A 26,593-nucleotide genomic window follows, 5' to 3' on the forward strand; every position below is an offset into this window, starting at 1 on the left:
CCTTCCTAAACCAATGGCAAACAACATCATTGTTTAGACCTTTGCATTCATAAACTCTATGAACTCATCCATAACCAGTTTGTATCGTGGCTGGTCTAGGGGTCCAAACAGGTGTACTAGACGTCCTAGAGTTTTACAGGAGAGGATTTCATTCTAAATTATACATTTTCTTAACAAGGGAAAACATAAGTTAAATTTGCCAGCATGATTCTTCTTTCCAAAGAAAATTTTGTTTTTAATGTAAAGCAGCAAATGTTATCATAATATGATCACAAGCTAGAGGCTACTTCCTGAACAGGAAGTGTTAAATCCTTGTCATTGATGTCACAGGGAAAATCTGTGGCATAATAACTAGAGAAGTTATGCCAAGCTTATGGCACTATAATCAATTTGTCTTCAAGCAAGTTGTTAGAATAGTTGAGTTTTAAGTTGCAAAATTTTTGCTAACTGTTGTGGCTGGCCTCCCTTTTGGGCTGACCCATTTATGGTAACAAAAAAGATGCACTTAATATCATACTGATTAAGGACGACATTTTGAAGATATGCAAGTTAGTTGCATGCTAAATAAAATAAAATAATATATCCTGGCTGACTCCCTTGACGCATGCACTCACTTTGAGCAAGCACAAATAAAACAATTTAAATAGCTGCTGGTGGCTGATCCATTTGAGAGGGTGTAACTCTTAGTTGAAAAGGTTCTTGAGGGTGTATAAATAGAGGATCACTTGAGATTCATTTGTCAAGCAATTAAAAGGATGTTTCTGAGTGTATGAAGAGCAGAGTTAAGAGGCTACTACAGCAGATTTGTATGAAAAATTTGAACAGATTTATGAGATCTATTTGATCTCATCTGTGAAAATGACATTGGAGCAAATTAATGCTAAATTTATGAAATAAATCTATCAAAGATCTTATTACAAATTTGTGTGAAGGCATTGCAGATTTATGAGAGATTTTTGAAGATCATATCACAGATCTCTGTGGAGATATTTTGCAGATTTGAGAGCATAGATTTAAGGAAGATCTTGGTGGATTGGTGAGCAGGTTTTTGAAGGTGGTTTACATAAGATCTAAGAAGAAGACTAAATAATTTTTTTTGTTATATCTCAAAGGTTGGTGACTCTCATTTCAATAGATTGGTGCCTCTTGCTGAATTGGTGCTCAGTGGAGAGGATCAATGTCTCCAATGGGCTGATTTCTATGAAGATTGTTAGAAGTTTCCTATATAACCAATATTTTTCTGTGGTTTTCTCCTGCAAAGGCTTCCATATGAATCATTTGTGCATCTTTTGTTCTCAATTGGTAAACCTTATTTGTGTGAATGCTTTCAATTATTTCATTATAGTTGCTGAAAACTTAGTAAGAGAAAAATTGGTTTCATAGTGATTCACCGCCCCAGATGAAGTGTATGTTCCTTAAGTTGTTATCAAAGTGGGTTTCTTTGAAAAAGCTTAGCTTCCTAAAGAGGAAGATCTTAAGAACACTTGTGGTAAGCCAAGAAGATTTTCCTTAAACTGAGCCCCATTGTTTGATGAGAGCGACTATGCATTTTGGAGTGTAAGGATGCACATTTACTTGATGACTTGTGGATTTGATATATGGCAATCAATTGTGGATTCTATGTACCATCATTTGCTCCACCAACGGATCAAGCTGGAAAGAGGGCGAGTGAGAACAATACCAAAGCTATGAATGCAATTCTAAGTAGTCTAATTGAATCAGATTTTGTTAAAGTGGTGCATTGGACATTGGCAAACGAGATGTGGGATAAGCTTTAAAGGACTTATGAAGGAGATGATAAAGTTATAAATGAAAAGCTCCAAACCTAGAGGAGACAATTTGAAAGTTTGAAGTTGAAGGATGAAGAGACTGTTGCCACTCATTTTCTCCATATTGCAAATAGTATTCGTGGACTTGGAGAAATGTGTGGGGATGAAGTAATCATGCAAAATGTATGGAGATCTCTTCCATGAGATTTGATGAGAAAGTTTCTGCCATCAAAGAAATGAAGGATCTAAACAGTTTGAAGTTGGATGACTTGCATTCTCACCACATACAAAAAAAGAAATGATGGAGCAGCATCCAAATGTGAATCTTCTTTCGAAGCATCAAGAAGGATGGAGAAAAAAGGTTTGATATCAAGTGAAATTTAAGTGATGCGAAAGAAGCTAACTTGGTAAAAGAAATTCAAGAAAGGATCTTTTAAGCACAAAGGTAAGTATACTGTTTGAGTCTTAAATGCTTTTATTGTGGCAATATAGTTTGTTTTTCTGCCCAATGTCCACAAGTTGGAAGTGATAGCAGAAAAGAGAAAGAAGACTATGGCAAGGGAAAAGTCGAGAAGTATCAATATAACAAGAAAATGGACGTAGAGCCTACACATTCAAGAATAGTTCATCTGAGAAAAGGTGACAAATTGCTTCTTCGGAAGGGATAGAGAAGAAATTTTGTTTATGACCATAGTGACAAAAAAGATGCAGCAGAGGTAGAAGATAAAGAAATGTAAGAAAAAGAGCTTGAAAAAGTGGAGGAAACACTAGTAGATCTAGAGGAAGAACTTATTGTTACCCTAGATAAAATTAAAAGACTTAAGAAGTGAAATCCAAAGCTGAAAACTCAAATTGCAAAAGTTGGAAAATTGAGGACAAAGCTACCTGAAGAATTAGAAAAGATAACTGTTGATCTAATGTCTCAAGTTGAGGAGGTGAGGTGAATTGAAGAAGTCTTAATAGATCAGCTATAAATAAGGGAATCGGATTGTGAAAAGTTAGAACTTGAAATCCTTTCATATTACCTTAAGGAAAGAATTGCAGAAGACAATAAAACAACTAAATTGAAGTACGGATTTTGATTAAATTAATGAAATGTTGGATCATCTTACCAATGCCCAAAGAATAACATTCATCAATAGTGGTCTTGGATATGATGAAAATCAAAAGAAGGCTGCTGCAAATTCTAATGCTATGGATCTACCAAAGAAGATGATGAAGACAAGCCAGAAAGCTATGCTGACTCTCAAAAAGAAAGAGAATGAGGAGGAAAATAAATTGGAGTACAATGTTCCATAGAAAAATAATCTGCCTTGAAAGGTAAATAGGGGCAAGCGGTTATTTTCTAGAAGATAACGAATGTGCACAACCAAGTTCCAATATTATTTCCATGGTTATTGCTTTTCATGTAATAAATTTAGGTATAATGCAAAAATAGTAGATTTTATACAAGGAATGGTTTTGAATTCACCAAGGGGAACTATAACCCATTCTCTCCTCTTATGGATTATAATATCATATGTTGTAAGTGTAGTAATTTGGGGGACATAGAAAGGTTTTGTAGAAGTACGTTTGGTTAACCTTCAACATAGAATAAGAAAGAGTGTTTTCGTAACAAGAAAAAAGATGAATCAAAAAAGGTTTAGAAGGAGCAAGAAATAAAGGAAAGATTTATGTTTGTACAAGTTGCACTACATGCTCAAGATGAGAACGACCAATGGTGTGTTGACTATGGTTTCTCAACACATGGCTGGTGACAAAAGAAAATTTCTCTATAAAGAAAGTGAGCGAGCGACCAATGAAATTTAGGACAATGCTATGACAAACATAAAAGGTAAAGGGACACCTAGTCTGGATAATGGAGAAAACAAATTGAGAACATCCTATATGTTGAAGGGTTGAAACTTGAAGCATAATATGCTAAGTGTGAGTCAAATGTGTGACCAAGGGAAGACCTTCATGTTTCATGTGCGAACGTAAATATGAAGAATAGAAAATTGATAGTCTGAATTATAGGAATACAATAATCCCTACTTCCTTAATGATATCAAAAGTGAATTTCTATATGTGGCAAGAAGGTGAGAGTTGAATGTGACACCTAAACTTTGATAACATTTTGGAGATCATCAAAAAACAAGTATTAAGGGACATGCCAAAGATTAAAAAACCTTCAAATATTTTCTGTAAACAGTGTCTACTGTAAACCAACAAGGACAAACTTCAAATATAAGGAATATTTTATGTTGAAGCCTTGGGAACTTTTTCACACCAATTTATGCTGGCTAGAAAGGATGAAAAAATTGCAAGGTGAGGATTATTTTATCTTGTTGATTGATGATTATCCCAGGATAAATTGGGTAGCTTTTCTTAAAGAAAAATCTGAAGCCCTTGAAAAGCTTAAGGCATGCAAAGCCTTAGTAGAGAATCAAACAAGGTTAAAAATTAATGCCCTATATTTGATAGTGAATTTTTTTTAGTACCTCAGATGAATTTGAAGAATACTGTGAACATGGGATAAAAAGACAACATCCAGTTGCAAGAACTCCCCAACAAAATGGACCAGTTGAGAGGAATAATAGAACTATTCAAGGAATGGAAGGAACCATGCTAAATGAATCCAAGACATCTGATACGTTTTGGAGAAATTTGATTCATGCAACTATCTGCAATTCAAACCAGGCACAAATTAGGGTTAATAACAACAAAAATCCATATAAAATTTGGAAGGGTTATCTCCATCAGTAAATATTTCAAGTTTTTTGGAAGAAAATGCTATATAAGAAGAGACAGGGAAGGTTTTGGGAAATTTGATGCCAAGAGTGATGAAGGTATCTTCCTTGGATACTCCATAAGGAGTAAAGCTAATAAATGCTATAATATAAGAACCCCAACAAGTTCTAAATCTGACAAACACTTAATTGCTTCACTTTACAAATGTTTAACATTTTGTCAAACACTTTGTGTGCTAGATAAACATTCTGAATTTTTTGTGCATTCCATTATGCCAAAATCTTCTTTCTGAAGGTGAGTGCATCTCATTCAATTATGAAGTATAATCATCTTTATTGACAATTATTTAATTTTTTCTTATTTGTCATCCTAAACATACTCAACTCATCAACTTGTGCGATGGAAGATAAATGATATGCACTCCTCACAATGCAATCAAGCTGATAGTATCTCCTTCTATTGGTAATGACTCATGCTCACATCTATTGGACAAATAACCATTATGCTACTAAACAACATTTCGGAGGCTTATTATCACATAAAAACAAGTTTGCAACGGTGTTACAAAAAATGTTATCAGCATTATTAAAACCAGAGATCTGATTTTTTACTTTTTCAAGAATGCATTTCCTGTCATCTGTTGGTAAAATCTTGCTAATGTTCACTTCCGAAATCCTTAAATGACTATATTTAGCCCTCACCGCTTTGCCATCAGCTTCTAACTTCACTCTGTAAACTATTGACAGAAATGGATTCATACTTACAGCTTTATATGTAGCAATGAATTCTTGAGACAAGTGATGCTTCCTACCAAGATTACATGCATAGTGCATCTCAATCACCTTATGTCCATTAAAATGCTATCCTTATTAATGTTGTCTTGTTTGAAAATCTTCTCATGTCCAATTTCTTCCAACATTGGAGAAGCATTATCCACTTCTGTCCCAAGACTAAAGCTATTCTGAGATATGCCTTTAGAAGCTATTACAGAAACTATTTCATTGTTGCACACTGGAGGATCATAGAAACATTGGTCGTCAAATTTTGAGAGTTTGTCTTCTTGCTGGTCCTTTTGATCTTCATTAACATAATGTGCCTCATTTGAATAGATATTAGTGGAAACAATGTGCTTACTTTCATTCTCACAAAGGGCATTGATTCCTTCAACAATTGGTATGATTTCTTCAGTTTTAGAATTAAGTCCATTTTCCTTGTGATTGGCTGTTATAGAAATCTGATTTTTGGCCATGCATAATTAGTAACAATTCATGCTCAGCTGCAAACAAAGTTCATACACCTTTCTTTCTTTATCCTCCCCAAATTTGATGCAAGACCCCTATCTATTAACAATTGCAAGTAGTCTTATTTCATTCTTTCAACTGCTTCTTCAATGGTGTGTAATTGAGAAGTAGCAACATCACTTTCAGTTCCTTTTTACCTCTGATCAAACTGAGTTTTCCAAAGAATATCTTCAATCAATTTGTGATAATCGTCAACCCTTGTTAATACTTGCACAAATCTCTCCTTTTAGACCAATAATCTCTCCTTCAAATCTTGCATTGGTAAGGGTCTATGTTCATCTAGGGTACATGAGTTGTCACACATTTTATTTTCTGTTGTTTTCTCAACTGTGAGAATATTATCTTGATCACACCCGGTTGTCTCTGTAGATGATATCATGCACTCTTCATGTGGTACTAATAAGACAGCATTATGATCATATAGGGATTCATCAAAGCATTTTCTCTCTACACATTTTCTAACAATAGGGATCTGCAAGTCACCAATAATGAGTTTTGCATTCTCCTATTCCTTCTCCATATCATGAACCTTGGCTGATTGGGAGCCATTATCCTTTTTACTTTCACGATCCACAGTAACTGGTGTATTCAAGGCTGTAGTTTTTAGCTTTCTTTTCATAAGGCATGGTATCTCTTTTCTCCACATCCTTTCCTTCATCACCACTTGGCTGCAATATATTTTTCCCTTATTAGTTGTACAAAAATGATTAAATGTCCAAGCCATCTGACATGTAAAACAGACTTTTTCTTTTTTCATTTGGTTCTTACTTTTCCTGGGAGATTCTACAACTTGTGATCCCATTGAGAACAACTCTGTTCTAGCCCGTTGTTTGTATTTATCAAATTTGCATTCAGATTGGTCAAGCACCTCGTTGACCAACTCATAAGAAGGTGTAGAGACTTTTTGTTCTTGCCTTGAGATGGCTAACAACATATGTAGAAGTGGCTGGAAATGAGCATCACTCTCATTAATTGCCATAACCATAATGATCTTCATGGCTGCAATAACATCTCCATTGTGTTCTTCCTTGATTGCAACCAATAAATATTGAAACATGGTGTGTATTAAGTCATACAGTCCCAAGTCAAGCATAGGGTTATTCAAACTGATTCTGCAAATGCTTTTAGTATGGCAATTCATCTCAAGAATGATGACTTCACAAAAAATAAAACTTACTCCTTACTCAATACTCTTGCAGATGTCACAATATGGTCAGCTGATTTGGAGTTGTGTTGTATTAGCAGTGAGGGCTCCAAGAATATATAAGGCTACAACATCCTTGAATGAAGCTCCTCAGAACAACATATCAATACTCTTAGATTATGGAGAACTTTTCTCAAACAAGAGTGTGAATATCATAACATCATTCCCAACTATTGTCGTTGCTCTCACCATACAAGAGTTGCATTGACTAGGAAACTCAATAAATGAAAATGTCTTTGACATTCATATTAGAGGAAACCGATTTTTTTTGTGCTCACATGCCTCATAACCAGTCCAAGTTATCTCAAAGAGTTTGTAGAAGTTGCTCCTAAGTATGTCGAGTTTCAAAGAATACAAATCCTTAGACACCCAATTTTTCACAGTTAGTGATAGAAAGACAAATTTTATTTCATATGTTCCTTGTTAAAGATTTAACCTTAAGTCATTGTTTTGAACTTGTTTCCACATGATTATGCAACTGTATTTTCATTAACGATTGACCTTAATTTAATGTCTTATAATACTTCCACTTATATTGATATGTCGCAAGGAGAAATATTAAAGTTGTAGTGTCGTTAACATAAGGAAAATCAATGCGACACCTTTATTAGCTTTTTTCATTAAAATGAATACCAGGTTTGTTCTATTCAAATCTTTCATTTATTATGGCAGAGATGTTTTTAATTATTGCACTTTAGAAGAATTCTCAAATCATTCATTTTCTGTTGCCCCATTTACCATGAGGTCAGAGGGAGGTTCTACTACCTTTTCAGGGGTCGTTGGTCCTCTTTCCTCCTTAGAGTTTACAGATCAGCAGCATCTGGCCCTTTACCTTTAGGAGACCATGAGGCTTCTGGACCACACTAAACAGATTTAGTGTCTTTTTAGGTAGACCACGGATCAGCTTTCTTGGCAGTCCCCTCAGCTTGGGGTACGAAGTGGCCGATTAGTCCCCCTACCCTCAAGCACACTAGATCTGTGCGGTCTCGTCAGATTTACTCTTGGCAGCTACTCTCCACATCCAGTAGTGTTCAGGGACGACATAGGATTTCCTCTCGCCTTGGGCCATATCCTTCGGTTCTGGATTTCTTCTCCGCAGCGAGACACGTCTAGCTTGTTGTCAACGACTGCTCCTAGTTCCTAGCTTTTTTGTTTATTGTTGTTTTTGCTTTCCACGGTCACTGTTTGTTGTTCCCGCTATTGGCTAGCCTCTCTTGTTATGCCTGGCAATTCCTTTGACCCTCTTTGTGGTCTCTTGTTGGACATTAATAAATTTATCTTGTTATCTTATCTACTCAGCCATTTTTCTCCTTGCATTTCATCTAAAAACACCAAATGAATTTGAAAAGTCTCATAATGGGATTATTAAATTACTTGCTCCCGGAAGCTCTTATTCATTTCTCCTGTGATTCCCATTCATATACACTTAGTTTGACGACAATATATTACCTGCAAATATTTGTTCAAGTGTAAAATGATTCATATCTTCTCACACATTCAACATAGTGTATCTGCAATATTCAATTATATTGCTCTGTTTTTGTATTCCAATGTCAATAAGGTAGATGTAGTTGGACCAAAATAGAGCTCATACAAAGGCTCCCAAAATCTTTGACCTTTAACCACATCAAGAAACGCCTATGTCACAGCTACTACAAGTTAGTTGGAGTTCACAAAGTTGCACAAAATGCTGAAAACTATGAATACACGCTACCGTTACATTGCATTCTTGAAGTAACACAAAGACAATTTCGCTTTCCCATGCCTCAAAAAGAAGTGCTTATATTAAGTTCCAAATATATTTCAATAGTTTGGAAGAAATATTTTGCCAAAGTCTCTTGATGAAATGAACATCAATTCTCCAATATAGTTCAAAACATAAATTATTTCCCTCATTTTCTCCGTACAATAGTATTTCTAGGTTCTTAATTAAAATGCCATCTTATATATTTGTTTCTCTTTTCATATTTCATTTGCCACCTGATAAAATTTGCACGAACATTTGGGTTCAATTGAGAAATGCCAAACTATATAAACCTTCCTTCCGATGTTTTATTGGTGACCATACACAAAGAATTTAAATTGAATCAATGAAATCCATTATATTAGCATTCACCATAAGCTTGACACAAAATACTTTCTTTCTCCTTTAATAGTTTCTGTTGGTTTCCACCATGGATGCCGGGCATGAATATTAGTATCACATAGATTTTCTCCAAACCATAGAGATATATTTAATTCTATCATCTAAAACTCTTTTCTTTTGAAGAAATACCGCTCAGCTAGTTTTCTTTTCATTGTTGAAATTTAGACTCCAACCAAGACTTCAGAACTGCAATGTGAAACTTCACAGGCTATCAGGAAATCCAGCTCTAACAACACAAGAATATCCCACTATATTATTTTATCCAAATTTATTTATCTTATAAGTTTAAACAAACAATTTTCATGCAAAAACTAATTTCTATTCATCAACAATCAATTTGGAAAACACACAATATCTGAAATAGAGATGTATATTGCCCTCAAAATCAATAAATCATTGTAGCCATATTTTTTTCCAAATAGTAAATAAATACCTTTAACAATTTTCCCCAGTTGTGAAGTCTGTCATGAATCAACCCTCTAGAAACAAATTGGGTTTCCATCTAATCCTCTAAATATATCCTAACAATTTCATCCAACTGTGAACTCCATTGCAAATATACCTCGAAAAATGAATTGGGTTTCCATCCAATCTGTTGAAAGAATCCCAAGGCTTTTTTTCCTCAAGAAATTATAACTGAAACAAGTTCTCAGAACTCTGCCAAAAGAATTCAATAAACCCAAGCATAATCCCGAAATGAGCTTCTCTATGTTCTTTAAAATAGCATCCCTATGACCCTTCAGTTTCCAACTGCCGTCGTTTCATTTCCTTCCTTTTTGTCCTTCTTTAAATCCCCTTTTGAAATTAAAATGACTTTATTAATTTTTATTATGCTTCAAATAACTCATTTTAATTCTTAATGAAGTTACTCATTTAATTTTTTTTATGTCCCCAAAAAGGGGACATTACACACTCATCCAACTAAGCAAGGGAGATGGTTGGGGCATGAACAAACTAGCCTAGAGACTGGAGGAAGAGCTTCACCATCCTTTGAAATACCGTTTCACTTTCAATTACACTATGAAAATACATATAAAAAGAATGCATGCTACTGCCCCTAATCTGCATCTCTCAATAGTATATCAAAATGTTAGTCCTCTAAGTCAAACCTTGCTGCAAGCTATAATTTGTTTTTTACAAACACAAAATAATTTCATGCATTGCAAAAGGTTGTTTCACCATTCAAGGAGACATATGGAGTGGGGGTCCACATAAAAACTGTTAAATTCTGTAACTTGATAATCGTACTGTTCTGATATGACAGATCGTATGGATCTTATTATAGACATGATGCCTTGGAAAAGGCATATAAATATGATAGATTGTCTTCTAGAGAACTGGCGTCTAGCTTAGGTTAATCATTGTTTGTCTAAACACCAAACAAGATTAGTTAACTTGAGTATTTTTATCTTGTTTTAATCCTAAAATAGGTGCCGATTTTAGTAAGGACAGTCATGGCCGACTAAGGAAGGGACATGTCCCTTCTAGGGGCATGTCCTTAGGCGTCATATTTATAGAGGGATGTTTGTGGATTAAGAGCACACAAAAACATTTTTTCAAGTCTGCTTCTTAAGCATTCACCACCCCAGCGATTTATATCAGGATTTAAATTATTACTTGCAGAACAGTTATAAGCAAAGATAGATCTCTTACTCATTAAGAAATAGATCAAGACATTCTACATTGAAGGAAAGGTATTAGATCAGACCTAGTTGCAGACTTTACTGAATATTTTCATCAGAATTTGCAGAATTTTTACAAAAACAATCAAAATAATTTTTTAAAAATCATTTGAGTTTTTTTTGTCTTAGACAAGTGCTAAAAAGGGGGACGTCTGGCTATCCTTAGGATGGTCAAGGGACATCATGTATGTCCCCAACTGTCCCTTTGAAAGCCTCTAATGCCCCTACATTTCTAGGGCACTTCTTGTGATCTAGTGAATTTTGCAGATGGTTGAGGATGTCAGCATGAACCCCTATCCTTGGGATGTCTTGAAAACAGAGATATGTCAAAAAGGACTAGGGATGCATCCCCATGTAACATTGGTTGGATCCAATGTTACATTTTCATTAGTTTTAACACTCTTTTCGTTCATTTTAAGTTAACTAATGCATCAAACACAATTGTTTTGTTCTCATGTTTATGTACTTGTCTTATATTACTCTTGCTTTCTTAAACATAGCACATCAATGATTCAATCCCTCAAATGGATTGGTCCTAACATTTCACTCCAACCCTCCTACTTGTCCTCATTTGTAAAAGAATCTTGAGAGATCATTAGACAATGGCTTTTGGAATGGGTAAAGTTTGATTTTGCATGTTTACATGTTTCCTGAAGCAAGCATACTTTATTTCTAGTTAAAAGAAAAATTAATATTCCAAAAAGCAATAATTTAATATTTTTCTTAAAAAAACCCCAGTTCAGTTATTAATGGATTTTGATGCTATCATCCCCAAAGTTTTCTCAATTTTTGAAAATGCAAAATATTAAATTTCAAAAATACCCCTATGGCCCAAATTTCCCCATCATTACACTTTTCCAATTTTACACTACTTCTAAGAAATCTTGCCAGGGTGTAGAGATTGATACCACTTATTTTCACAAAACTTGAAAATACATTAAATTAAAATTTCAAGAGTACCCTCATGGCCTAAATCTACCCAACATGACAATCTCATGATCAAGTACAATTTTAGGAGATTTTGCCATAGTTTGGTTAGGAAATTCCCTAGTTTTTGCAAGACAGAATTTATACAAATTTTAAAGTCTATCTTAAAATAACTTCTCCAATCAACTAAAATAAAAATTACCTCAATGAGTACAAATGCAAATCGAAAATGTTCCCCTTCCTTACTGCAAGCAAGCCAAATCTATCTCCAAGCAATCTATAAGGTTTAAGGTTTAAACTACCCAGCCAACGGTTTCAAGAAGGCATTCCTCTCTTATTTGCTCTCCAATTCTGTAACATACTATGCATAATAAAATAACATAATATCAAATTATTGCTCCATAGACAAATGCAGTATTCTCTCAAATTATTTAACTTAACTAATCAATTTCCTTTCTCCTTCAGTTGTTGTGACTCATACAGATATTGGTTTCACCAGTTTCAATATCAGATGTCCTATTTCAACACTGAGTAGGACGGGCTGAAAAATCAAACAAATATACCCATAATAGTCATAAGGTTGCTAACACAAACACAAGGACCAGATTAGGTAAGATGGCCAAGTAAAATCCATGTCATTCTTCTCTACATACCTTTCATTTGTGAAATGGCTGTAAATTTCTTACACATTCAATTTAAACATTTCTTGTATCTGCTTAGTACATAACAAATGATTAAGTGAATGATAAATTAGTAATTACCCAATATTATAAGATTCACATTTAACAGTCATATTTCATTTGAATACAGTAAGCATAGAATTAATCATTTATTTAAACAGGACGGAAAAGGAAAAATAGGTTAACACAGGTAGGCAATACATTGTAGCTCAACCTGAAGTGTAATCTTGCTGTTAATGTTTTCCTTTGATCTGTGTTTTAAATATTTGTAGCAACATTTTGTCATGAAGTAAATTTGTATCATATGATTTTATATATTCAGTAAATGTTCTTAGATTTGTAAATTAATAACAGGGAAGGATTTCTCTCTTTTCTGGTATGATTCGAGAATTATCTGGACCAGGCTTCTTGGAAACAATCGCTCGTCAGTGGGTGTCAAAGAAAGTGTAAGTAAAAATGAAGGTTCTTACTGAGAAGAAAATAACATTAGACACCTTATCTTTCTTAACAATTTTTTTTACAGCTGTTCTAGAAATCAAAATATATACAGTTAATTAATATGTAATGCTCTCTATTTCAGACATGGATCTGGAAACAACATGCATGCATAAAGATAAAGATGTTTTTGTGACCATAAAATTTTCTTTAATGTTTTTACTACAGAAATTGGATTCTGATGTACTTTTTAGTAAGCTGTGTATTTTTTTACTTGGCTACTACATTATAGGTTTCTTTAGTATAACTTTGAACCATATTTTGATCTTGCAGCTGGGCAGTGGTCTTGCCTTCTGCATCGTCTAATGCAAGGAGGCCTCCAAGATTTGAGTTGGTTATTTATCCAACGTCAAAGGTAGTGTAATTTGGGATATGCAATCACTCACATTGTAAGATATTACTGTGAAACATTTGCTATAAATGTGATTGTGTTAACCTTCTTTAAATGTTTTCAAAATCGCTTTACTACATTGAGTTTTAAGTTTTTTGAACTGGAATTGGTGATCTTAAATACTGTCAATCAAGCCGAAGCTTTTTATCATCATTATCATCATTATTGTCATTTGCTTGGAATATCCTTTTAATTATAATATGTATCATTATTCATAGTTATGTATAGAAGTTGGATATTTTATATATTTTAATAAGCATTTATGTTTGTGAGCATAATATTGTCGTAACTTGAATGATAGGTTGCTCAACCTCGGACAACTATTTTGCTATCAAAAGTTGAGATTGAAAAACCCGAGTTCAGCTTGTCAGATCCTGTGCTTGTGCTAGTTGACAAGGGTACAAGTGAGTTTTTCTTATAATTTGTTATTATTAGATATTTCTTTGCATCAAAATATGGAATATGTTCAGACATACCAAGACATATATAGTTACATTTCTGTTTTTCAATATTAACTCCTTTTTATGTCGGTTATGTCAGTGCTTGTTAGTGATAGTTGACATTAAAAATGATCAAGTTCTATAGCCGTTTTAATTTTAATTTTTACTTCTATTTATCAATGCACCGAAATTATTTATTTACAAGCTTTATTTTTTGTTTAGCTCCTTTTGTATGCCATTATTTCACCATTGTACATTATGATACTTTATATTTGATTTGTATTATATCTTACAGCTAGTATGATGTGATATCCCATTATTTTAATCAAAATAACAAACATGTAAATAGTGGCTAGGAAAAGTAAATATACCTTGTCCAGTACACACATTCCCTGCAATTACATAATAGTTAGATTCATTTCAAATAAACTAGTAGATCACCATCATATTCTGTATATTCACATAGATGCATACATGCGTGATAATCCATCACATACATTACCAGATCATTCATATCCTTGTTCTCTGAATACTTTCATACATGATACAATGTTCCATGCACATTGACACATACAAGGAACATCATACTGTGCATAAATGCTCCTATATTATGCATTCACAGAATCCTGCATTAACATAATGGCATTCTGCATTAAGCATCATTGCATTGAGCATTAAGCATTATCATTATGGCATTCAGCATCAATTACAATGGCACTCTTCAGTAAGCATTGTGTTCATATGCATATATCTCTACTTTATGAAGTTGATGAGAATATCATCATCGAGATCAATGCTTCCCATGGTTGGGTGTCACCGCCGACTCATGGACTTGGTTTTTTGCATTTCCTAGCCAATGGTATTCTGGGCTAAAGGATTATAGAGCCAGCGGTATTCCGGGCTGACATGATACAATAATAACTTATGATTATTAACTAACCACATATGATTACTCATTATAATGACAAGTGATTATTATGAGTAAAATAACAATTCCATCCTCAGTGATGACTATATTCATTTTCCATTGATACTTGACATATATGATATTTAAATTAGAAGTCTAAGCAGAAGTACATATGATTATTTATAATAATTGGGTTATGATTACTGTAAGTAAATCATAATTACTAATTATGAAGAATGGTGTCTCCATCTTGTTTCTTCGGCACACAGCTGTATTCAGCTGATCGGCTCTCCAAAGCACCATTGAAGAATATTTATAATTAAAGTTATACTTCACTTTGTGCAGTTGCTTGTATTCAAAGTATAGAAGTTTGCTACTGCAACCCCTGGTGCAAGCATTATAATTGCATATCAGAGACAGTGTCCATAAGAAGAGCATATAAATAACATAGTTATATATATCTGAGATGGCTCTATTGACAGAGACAGTTTGCATATATAATATTGGAGATTAGAGATGGCATATCTCTGCCTGAAGTTCATGTGTAAACCTCTAAATACAGCGTATAGTCTATTAGAAGATCAGAGATGGCTTTAAGGGCTTGAGTGCTTATAAAGTATTGTAACATCAGAAACAACCTTTACACATAAACACTGTCTGAGACTGTGGAAGCATCTGATCACATTGAGAGGATTCACAGTGCCTTCGGAATTACCAGTCATATGTACATTCTGTCATAATCCATTTATCACTGTATTATCACTGCCATTTCATTATTGCATTTCCATTATTGTCGCATATGAAATAACCAGTCATATATATTATAGTTCATTGTCATCTATTCACATTTCGTTGTTATTGCATTCATTATTATTGTTAATGTAGATTAGATCTACTGCAGATTAGAATGTGTATATCTTTTAAATTTCTTGTCTCTTGAACAATATGCTTATTGACTGATCTTTCTTTTGCAGGTTATAATCAGAATGGAGATACTAATTATTTTTCACAAAATTTTGAAATGAAACTGTAACAATAATAACGAATTCTGATTATTACAATTACAAGTCTGATTGTGAATATCAAAGAATGATTGGACTTCAAGAGGATTTGCACTAATTGATTGATGTACACTGTCTCCTAGTCTGATCAGATTGGATATATACGTGTGTGTGTGTGTGTGTATGTGTATGTATGTATATATCCAGTCTGATCAGACTAGTATAAACAAAAGAAGGCGGACAGGTTGACGAATAAAAATGCCTCCACGTAAGTGGAGACATGTCTCATATCTCCACATTTAATGATGCCCTTTAGTTATCTTAAACCAACTGATAGTTATCAGTAGTTATCATGCATATAACAAAGGCAGTTTATAACATGGAGTCGATACCATAATTGATGATATTATGAGCAGATTTCATCAGATATGGATCTAATGTACATTCAATATCATATTCTCTATATCAATGCACTATTGATACTCATAAATGGTAATGTTTAATTTCTAAGAAGGTCAATCAATATGGAGATTGATAATACAGATTATTCTTGGAACAAAATAAGTGATAATTCAATCTCATATAGATGATAGTTAGATTTATAATTAAGATCAATATAATGATGTTTGTTTAAACATTTAATATGTATGTATATATTTAAATGTACACAATGTGTATATATATATATATATATATATATATATATGTGTATATAATTATATCATTCTCTTGATAATTATCATTCATAATTATTTGACTGAAGCTATCATTTCAACACTCTGTCTTAGCTAGGGAAGATAGAATTCTATCCAAGTAAATATCACAATAAATCCGTTTGTTGTGAGAAGAGATATCACCTTACTTGTGATATCAAGAGGTATGATACTTAGGAATATCAAGTCACATGACATTCTTCATAACTCAAAAATCTATATTTATGGTTTGTGCATTGACATCAAGTCTCATGATGTCTACCATATGCATGATAAATTATGGTATAGCCATGGATGCAATATTCTCCATGATTATCTCTTAAAGATCATTATGATCTATCAAATGATACCAATTCTCTTGATATCTACTATAATGTCTAAGAGATATTAATTATCATGACATGTACACAGATATCAAGTCACATGATATCCATCATGAATAATGTCACCTCATGATGACATAAGGAGTAATGGCTTGCCCACAAATATCAAGTCACATGATATAACCTACTCACAATATCCATTATGGTATCTGCACATACATCAAGTCACATGATGCCTACCATAAGGATATTTGCTCATGGCATATCCCCGGATATTATGTCACATAATATCCACCATGAAAATATGTCGGTAATACAACTCATTGTGGCTATCCATAAATATCATTTCTCATGATATCCATCTTTCAGTTAATATCACTTTAGAGATATCAACTATCTTGACATGTCCAAGGATATCAAGTCACACGATATCCATCATGATAGTATGGTTAAACTATTGTAAAGTTGTCACCTTACAATAGTAACCATAATAATAAGTGTACATCATTGAAAGATCGTCACTTCTCAATGATATACATAGGGGCCCTTTAATCATTGAACCAATGAAGTCGTGGAGTCATATTCTACCATGGCTCGATCCAGAGGGTGGAAACAATGACTTTTACCTCAAACTTCTCTCTCAAAGGGAAGAATATATAATAGATCACTTGATGCTGAAGTTCCCTTTCAGCTAAGGCTTTATTTTGCAACATATCAAGCTTATCCCAAAAGTACACAAAACTTCTCTCTAGACGAGGCTTGGTAAGAATGTTGATTGTCTGTTCTTTAGTGATAATGAACCTCAACTGAAAGTTAGAGAGACCATCTCGACATGGTCTACTTCCTCAAAGAGAAACCATCTCGACACGGTCTACTCCCTCAGTATTGTTAGATGTTAACTAATGTAGATCCTTAAGTTGCTCCCTCTGTCACGGAGGCTTGCCTCGTTAATATACTCCAATCATGGAAAATATCTTGTTTCAAGAGACTCAAAATCAGGCACATGATATATTATTTCAATAATCACAATATTGCTCGCAAGAGTAACTTCTCGTATGCAAATGTACTTGTCAGATTCTATAGTAACATGAGTGAATGTACTAAACTGTGGATTTATCCCCAAGTTTGGCTAATGTGACTCCCTTCTAAAGCTCCAAGTACATGCATCAACCTTTTGTTTGTCAATCTCTGACGGATGTGCTAGACTCCCTCTAAATAGTGTATCTGTTTCAATAGGAACAATATTCACAACATTAGAATTTGATAAGCTAGAATCCAATTTAGTTAATTTCGATAGCCCCTCTTAGCTAGGGAGGATCCAAAATATTCACATCATCACCATGACACTCTTAGAGGGTGATTTAGAACATTCCATGATACCATCTTGCATACCTGCAAAGGATGGATCTACTTTGCATTGCACATAGAGAGTAGAAGAGGTCTTGCACCTCAAATCTTCTCCCAGAGAAGGCTACAACATCACCTTTGCACTTCCCGTAGAGGGTGGTTGCACCTTGTATTTTCAGCAGAGGGTGGTAGATACAACTGTATGTATCAAGGAAATAGTATGCATGATCTTTCATCTTCCCATTGCATCCTTTTACAAAAGGAATAGTAAGAGGAATCTCAAACATTTTTGGTACTCAAACCTTGGTACCATTCTAAAAGTATATTACAAAGATAATAGTCCAAGACTATCTTGAAGTGAAATATTAATGCTTGAATCATACATGATTCACTATCCAAATAATATAGCATGAATTAGCTACAGCATGAAAGATTAAAGAGCATTATTCAACCATAAAGAATACTTATCTCTTTATACTTATGGATTATCCTCAGTCAACAGATATAGGCATCCAGCAGCATAGAAGTCAGACTTGTTTACATGCTCCAATCATTTTGCTTTCCTCAGCTTCCTACTTTGGCCATTTAGTCTCTGCATAAATATGCAAGTTCATTAGAGCAGCTCGTTTACTTTTCTTGAAGATGGAATGGAAATTTGCTCCACGGATGCACTCAGGACATAACTGCTTATTGCTCTAAAGAATGATGTCAAGTGTGCCATAAGACAGTAATATATGAACATCTCTTCCAAATCATCCACCAAAGCTTGACTTGGCAAACATCTCCAAGAAGTTGCTGATCATAAAACCTCATTTTATATCTCTGCTATCTATATTTGTGATTAGAATAAACGTGTGTTCCTATGAAGCAGCTGGTCACATAGTTCTACATCTGCCTCAAACCAAGGAGGGCTATGTGGAGGATTAAACAGTAAATAATGTTTCAAGATCTCTCTTTCCTCAGAGATTATCAACACATGACTTTAATGTAGTTTGCTTCTCTATTGTATTCTAAACCAATGCATGAAATAAGACAGTCTGATACATGAATTGATTACTATTTCAATATCAACAACTTTGACCTGGAATGTTTTCTCCTCTATATTATCTGAAGACTTAAATGAATCAATCCATTGCTATAACCATCAAAGATTGAGACTCCACTCTTCAATAGTTTTGCCTGACAATGAGTAGATCAGTCTTCCAACCACAACTCCATGCCTAATCATAATCTCTACTGGAATTATGACTGAAACATTATATGCTTAGACTGTATCCACTCAGCTAATTTTGGAGCATGAAAATGCTGAATCTTCATGGTTTATGGGGTTCTTAATAATTAACGTCCATAATAAACTTAAACTGAACATATTCCCATTTGTAATGAACACCATTGTGGTTGTCTCCCACGAGAGGAAGTCTGTTGTCGGTGAATCTGGGGAGTTCGAACAATAAATGTGTGGATTATCAAACACATATTACTCAAGTCAGTTTGAGCTGTAGTACTAGAATTACCATGAAGTGTTAGGCAGTAAGATCACCAAGCACTCCTGGAAGAGTCGGGTGCCTCTTAATATTAGTACTCAAGGAATTTATGGCGCTATGCATTTGCGGACAGTGTGAAATGCCCCTTGCTGGGGGTTTTTTGGTAGTGGGTATGGTTCTAGGATCAATCTGTGCTGCCGTGTAAGAGTGTTAAACTCAAAATTTCCAATCGTGAGCAATGAAAATCACCATTACAGACTCAAAGGGAACTCTCATACGTGATTCATGGTGGAGTTGCCACTTTTGACAAGGGTACAAACAATAGTGTCTCGTGCTTCGTAACTACTATGACCTTTCCGTATCAACCCAAAGCTTTGTGTCCGTTAATTTTTTTAGCAGATGCTGAAACTAATACTGGGAGTTATCGTGTCTTTCATACAAGGCCTTCCCACACTCTGTTAGCATACCCATTGCAAGTGTTTTCTGGTTTTCACTTCTGTTCAAAGGTGATGAATTGTGGGATCCACAAGGTGTAAGGATCTCAATTTTCTACTGGAATATCCTTTGCATGAGCTGGCGGACATACTTGCTGAGGGATTATAATAATTTTTCTGTTGCCGTGATTGATCAAACTATTCTTGATTCCTTATCTGTGTGAGATTCCTAGTGAACTGGAACTGGCATATGAAGCCTTTACTATATTGTTGTTAGGAGTATTACTGCACTTCAAGATTTCATCAATTTCTCCAGGTGTTAGCTATCTACTGGAATATCAAGTTGTGTTCTCTTCAAAATTTGTGAGCTGGATTGAATCTGAGGATTGCATTAATATCGAGCACCACAATGCAAATGTCCTTATTGAGCCAACTCTCATCCCTTTGTGGCCCAAAGTCACGAGAGAATCAAATCTATATCTGCAATATAAAATGACAAAAACCATGGCTCTGATACCATGTTAATGTAGATTAGATCTATTGCAGATTAGAATGTGTATATCTTTTAAAATTTTCTTGTCTCTTGAACAATATGCTTATTGACTGATCTTTCTTTTGCAGGTTATAATCAGAATGGAGATACTAAATCTTTTTCACAAATATTGGAATGAAACTGAAACAATAATATTGAATTCTGATTATTGCAATTATAAGTCTGAATAATCAAAGAATGACTGGATTTCAAGAGGCTTTGCACTAATTGATTGCTGTACATTTCCTCCTAGTCCGATCAGTCTGGATATATATATAAAACAAAAGAAGGGGGACATGTCAATGAATAGACATGCCAACACATAAGTGGAGACATGTCTTTCATTAACACGCCTCCACATTTAATGATGCCCTTTAGTTATCTTAAACCAACCAATAGTTATTGGTAGTTGTCATGCATATAACACAGGCAGTTTATAATATGGAGTGGATACCATAATCGACAGCATTATGAGCAGATTTCATTGGACTTGGATCTGATGTACATTCCAAAGTAACGAGAATCAAAATCGACAAGGCCGAATTGAATTGTGAATAGGCCATGAATTGGAATTGCATAGGCCACGAATTGGCAAATTTGAAAAACCCTTGAAATTTAGAGATTTTAACAATTTAAAACTTATTTCATGCACCCTTTATTGAATATAACTTAAACACACTATAACATCATCAAATAGAAGCTAATATACATAAACATGGAACGTAAATGATAAATCCATCACATATGTAACTATGTTACACATAAAATGTAAATTTTAGCTGAAGTAAATAGAAATCATAGGATCATAATGAGTCAAATCATAAAATGTATGTAAGATAAAGAATCAAGAGCCATGAAACGTATGGCTATCAGTATCTGTAAATGTATGTCTATTAGTATTTGTAAACGTATCCTTTTTTGGAGCTCTTCCTTCTTACTAGTTGCAAACTTGTAACTTAAACACACTATAACATCATCAAATAGAAGCTAATATACATAAACATGGAACGTAAATGATAAATCCATCACATATGTAACTATGTTACACATAAAATGTAAATTTTAGCTGAAGTAAATAGAAATCATAGGATCATAATGAGTCAAATCATAAAATGTATGTAAGATAAAGAATCAAGAGCCATGAAACGTATGGCTATCAGTATCTGTAAATGTATGTCTATTAGTATTTGTAAACGTATCCTTTTTTGGAGCTCTTCCTTCTTACTAGTTGCAAACCTGTGGTTTATCTTTTCACTTTTTCTCTCACTTTTCCTCTCTTCTACTCATGCTAAACAATTAGAAGGCCCTTTAGAGTTAAAACAAAGAGGAAAGGCAAAAAAATATTGAAAAAAGTTATTTTTTTTATTAAAAGTTGACTTGACTTTGTCCCTACCTGTGTGCCGGATTTTTCGTGATTCACAGAGGTGATTCATGTGATTTTTGGCATGAATCACATGAATCGACTTGACTTTTTCCCTGCCTATGTGCCCGATTTTTTTGTGATTCACAGAGGTGATTTATGCAATTTTTTGCATGAATCACATGAATTGGTGATCCATGCAATTCATGCCATGAAATCACTGAACTGATTCACCGGTTCCAAAAAAATCGGGAACCGTGAATCGAATCACCAAACTGGCAATTCCGGTAATTTCATGGCAATTCTCGTTACTATGGTACATTCAATATTATATTCTCAATATCAATGCACTATTGATACTCATAAATGGCAATGTTTAATTTCTAAGTAAGATCGATCACTATGCAGATCAACAATACAGATTATACTTGGAACAAAATAAGTGATGATTCAATCTCTTATGGACAGTAATCAGATTTACAAATAAGATCAATATAATGATGTTTGTTTAAACATTTAATAAGTATATATATAGATCAATATACACAATGTATATTGATATGTATATACACATGCATATAATTATATCATTCTATTGATAATTATCATCCATAATTATCTGACCAAAGCTATCATTTCAACAATTATAAATAATTCATATATTTGCATTACTTGCACATGGTATTGAAGAAAGAATTCAGTTATTCAGGTAGTGTCCAAGTATTCATAAAAAGGGAACATTACACATGACATCTTACTTTCTTGAATACATCACTTGTCTTGAAAGATGCGAATTTTCATGATGCAGTTTTATGTTTCTTCTGGTTTTCTGTATTTTGTTCTATAAAACAATGGTTGTTCCAAACTATCATATGAATGTTCAGATATTTGTTGTTAATTTTTAGCTGTGTATCGACATCTCTTGTATGTGATGACATATCACCTCTACATTAGAAGGTTCTCTAGCTGTAATGTCCTCTTTTCTCAAACTGGAGTCGAAGTAGAGAATTTAAAGTCTAATAATAATTTGTTAAGTATCCAAAAGTGCATAAGCTAGACATTGGAAAATGACAATCTATTACTATAAAGTTGGGCCAAAAAGAAAATTAAATAATAAGGTGAAAACTGATAAACATTTAAATTAAGAAATGTTAATTATCTAGAACTGGATTAATATTTGAAAAAAAATAAAAGATGAATACTAAAAATAGAATAAAAAGTTTAATTACTTTTCAGGGCTGGCTAGAAAAAACTTTAAAAAAAATATTGTAAAAAGCAAATCCATTTTATCAGTGCCAATTTTTAGAAACCTTTTTGCAGACCTTGTTTCAACATTCTTCCTTAAGGACAAAAACCCTCTTAGACCTTTGGGAATTGGAGGAAGAAATCCTTCTGATTTATAAAGTTGAGTTCATTCAGGATTCAAATTTGTGCTTACAGAAACTTTCAAGATTCAGAGATGTTGGAATAGTAACAAATTTAGATCCTATCCCATAATTCTTAAAGAGCTGAATTTTTTTCCTGGCATTTTAATATTCCAAGCTAGTCATATCAATTAGAAGTTCATAGTGGGGCCATACCATGTAAGAGTGGTTTGTGTGAGGGCATAAGAGTAAAAGAAATTCAACAAAAAAAGGAAGACCAAAGAGGAAAAGGTCACAGCCTTTATGCCAGTTGTAAGGCATGAAACTCTTAAATTTTTGAGTTTGAATATCTGCCAGCCACACTACTTATCTGGTCACATGGAGAGGGGAACTTGACACAGCATTTACTTAGCAAGGTGGAAATTGTTGCAGTTTCTTGGAGGGATGTGGGATCCTCAAGGGAGGCACCTATGCTTAGAAGAGCCAAAAAACAGTTATAGCTACAAACCACAAAAGGTTTTCCATCAGTTTTCCATATCCACTCATATGTATCATGTATGACATCACGCAAAGAGCAGTTGTATCAGTAAATGTGGGACTGCCACATTTTTCAAATATTGTAAATAAGGTTATAAAGGGATGATTACAAACCATGGGATTTTTTTGTGAGAAAATATGTCTGATGTCACATTCAGCAATCTCACCAACATTTGGAGAGGGTCATGTAAGGATCACACCATCACATTCTAGGTTTATTTTTGCTACTGTGTATTTTAAATATCATTTTATGAGATACACATTAGAATATTTTCCATACATTTACTGTTTTCAAAAATTATATATTTAAATTTTGCTAATTGAAAGCAGAAAACATGTACCAACAAAAATACAAAAAAGGAAAATGCATATTAATTAGGAATTTCAGTGGGCATCAAAGCACTATTAGTGTCAATCATTGGAAAAATCTTTTTGTGAATAATTATTGAAATTCCAGTTTCATGCACGAAGGTAACAAGGAATTGAAATTTTATCAAAGGGAAAGAAGAAAAGATCTGGATTAATTGGATATCGTTGTTGGATAAAAGGACCCAAATGCACGTTGAAAAGACAAGGAGGTAATGGATCAAAATAATAAGGATATATGTGATGTTTGGTTTGACAAGCTTGTACAAGGACATGTTGATGTGTGTTTTATGACCACATTATATTGAAGTATCTTATCGTCTCTTTATTGAAATTCTACATATGTTAAGATCGCAAGATCACACTAGTAATTTCCAAGATTCCTTCTAGGATGGATAAGATCAATGGTAAATGCAATATGCTAGTATGACGAGGGACCTTACTTTATATTCTTCAAGTCGACTGAGAACAATAGTGGAAATAGGAGCTTTCAGTTGATATTGCAATGGAAGTGTTTTTTTTTGGGGGGTGGGGTGGGGTGGGGTGAGTGAGGTTTCACGAAAATGCAAAAGTAAATGAGAGAAGGATTGAGGAATCTATTCTAGTCCTAAGAACTTGAAAGATGAAAAATGCCATGATGAAATCTACCAAAATTTGGTTCGCCAAATTTGACAACCATGCAAAGCTGATAAGATAAATTCATTAATGTCCAACAAGAGACCATAAGAGGGTCTAGGGGATCGGAAGAAGTACAACAAAGAAACAACTAGCAGTGGGAACACAAAATGGTGCTCGAGGAAAGAGCAAGCAAGAAAGAATGAGCGAGAACCCAAAAGAACCTAACAAAGACCAACTAAGCTATCTAAGTTGATGATAAGTAGTCCAAAATCAAATGATAAGGTTCAGGGAGAGAGTGGGTCTCTAGTCATCTTTGGGAAGTGCAGGAGGTGGCGTGTCATCATCTAGTGTAACCTCTGCAAGGTCTCACAAATCTAGCATGTCTCAAAGTGGGAGGGTCGAGCGATTGCTTTGTACCCTAGGTCGGAGACACAGGTGTGAAGGAAGTGATAAGCTTATTCGATGCTTTTGTCAATGTGAACTGGAGCTACAAGGTGTGATCTTGGAGCCACATGGCCTCTTGGAGGTAAAGGACATGATACTGTTGATTGATGTACCCAAATGAAGAAGGGTCCTGTTCTCTCTAAATAGGTAGTAGAACCACTCTCTGATCTTGTAGTGGATAAGATAATAGAAAATAAAATGTGTCTTAGTTTCCGCTTCCCCCAGAGGACATAGGCTGCAGGTCCGGTCCTCTTTGTCAATCTAATGATCCATTTGAAAATGGAGCCTATGGTAGCCCACTCTAAAAGAACCCAGAGAAATGCGGAGGGCACGGATCTAATGATCAGCAAGGTAATGAGTGTGCATAATAATTGCATCTTGAATATCTATACAGTGCTTAGCATAAAAGACCATCCTTAGATAAAGCCTCGTTGGAGGGTTACTCCATGTCATGGTAATGTGCTATTGTGAATGTTGAGTCTGACATGCTCATTCAACTCCTACTGGGAAGGAAAGAGGTGAGCAGGGGCATCCAAGGAGAATTGAAAGGGGGGTTGATGATACATCTCAATCCCAACTAACCCCAATAAGGAAAAAGCTTGAGCATACTAGCAACATGTCCTACCATTTGAATCAAAACCTGCAACCACCTCAGAGGAACAATATGGTTAGATACGAGTATTTGTGACGACCCTTGACAGAGTTAGCAAATCCCCAAAGATGATGAAGGAACCCAACCAAATCAAAGATCGCTCGAAGCTTAAAAGGATGGGCCCCAAACTCTACCAAAATGATGCTGCGTAGAGTGGACCGATGACACTTGATAATGCACCAAAGAAATAGGATTTGGACTCTCTTAACTATTCCCCAATTTGACTCCAAGAGAGAGGTCCCTAAATTATAGAGCCATAAAGCATGGTTAGTCTAACTAAGGAGTCCAAAAGAGGCATCTTGGGTGGTGTCTTGAAAGTGGGGTTTGAAGCACTATCTCTCTAGCATAGCAAGGGAACCAAACCCCTTATTAACATAGGGCTTCATGGTAGGTATTTGATTGAAACAGGGTCTAGAGAACTTGACCCCAAGGTAAGTGTAAGAGGATGCAACCTCAATCTCCTCATCCTAAAAATAGAAGTGTAGATGAGAGGTCTTCAAGTAGTTGAAGAAAATCACATGGGTCTTGCCTAGGTTCACAAACAACTATTGCAAGTCGCAAAAGGAAGCCAAACCATTAAGTTGTTGGAGAACCTTCGAGAGGAGGGCATAAGAACCACATCATTTGCTATACTAGAATGGAGATCAAAATCTGATGCAAGTAACATCCATCATCAAAGAGTGAGAAGTCCCTAAGGAAGCCCTTGAGCTTGTCAAGGTATATGCCAAATAAGGTGGGAGAGAGAG

At 34.4% G+C, this 26,593-nt stretch overlaps 1 protein-coding gene across 1 annotated transcript in view; it reads left to right on the forward strand.

Moving 5' to 3' along the window:
- Positions 1–26,593, forward strand: part of LOC149539252 (putative E3 ubiquitin-protein ligase XBOS34) — a 161,323-nt gene that overhangs the window by 109,519 nt on the left and 25,211 nt on the right. The window contains exons 6-8 of the mRNA XM_089800578.1: positions 12,794–12,885; positions 13,208–13,289; positions 13,627–13,729. Coding sequence (XP_089656704.1) covers positions 12,794–12,885; positions 13,208–13,289; positions 13,627–13,729 — 277 coding nt within the window. The remainder of the gene's footprint in view (positions 1–12,793; positions 12,886–13,207; positions 13,290–13,626; positions 13,730–26,593) is intronic.

This window comes from Cupressus sempervirens, chromosome 9 (assembly GCF_028749045.1).
Source record: "Cupressus sempervirens isolate cs-2001-9-10 chromosome 9, ASM2874904v1, whole genome shotgun sequence".
NCBI lineage: Eukaryota > Viridiplantae > Streptophyta > Pinopsida > Cupressales > Cupressaceae > Cupressus > Cupressus sempervirens.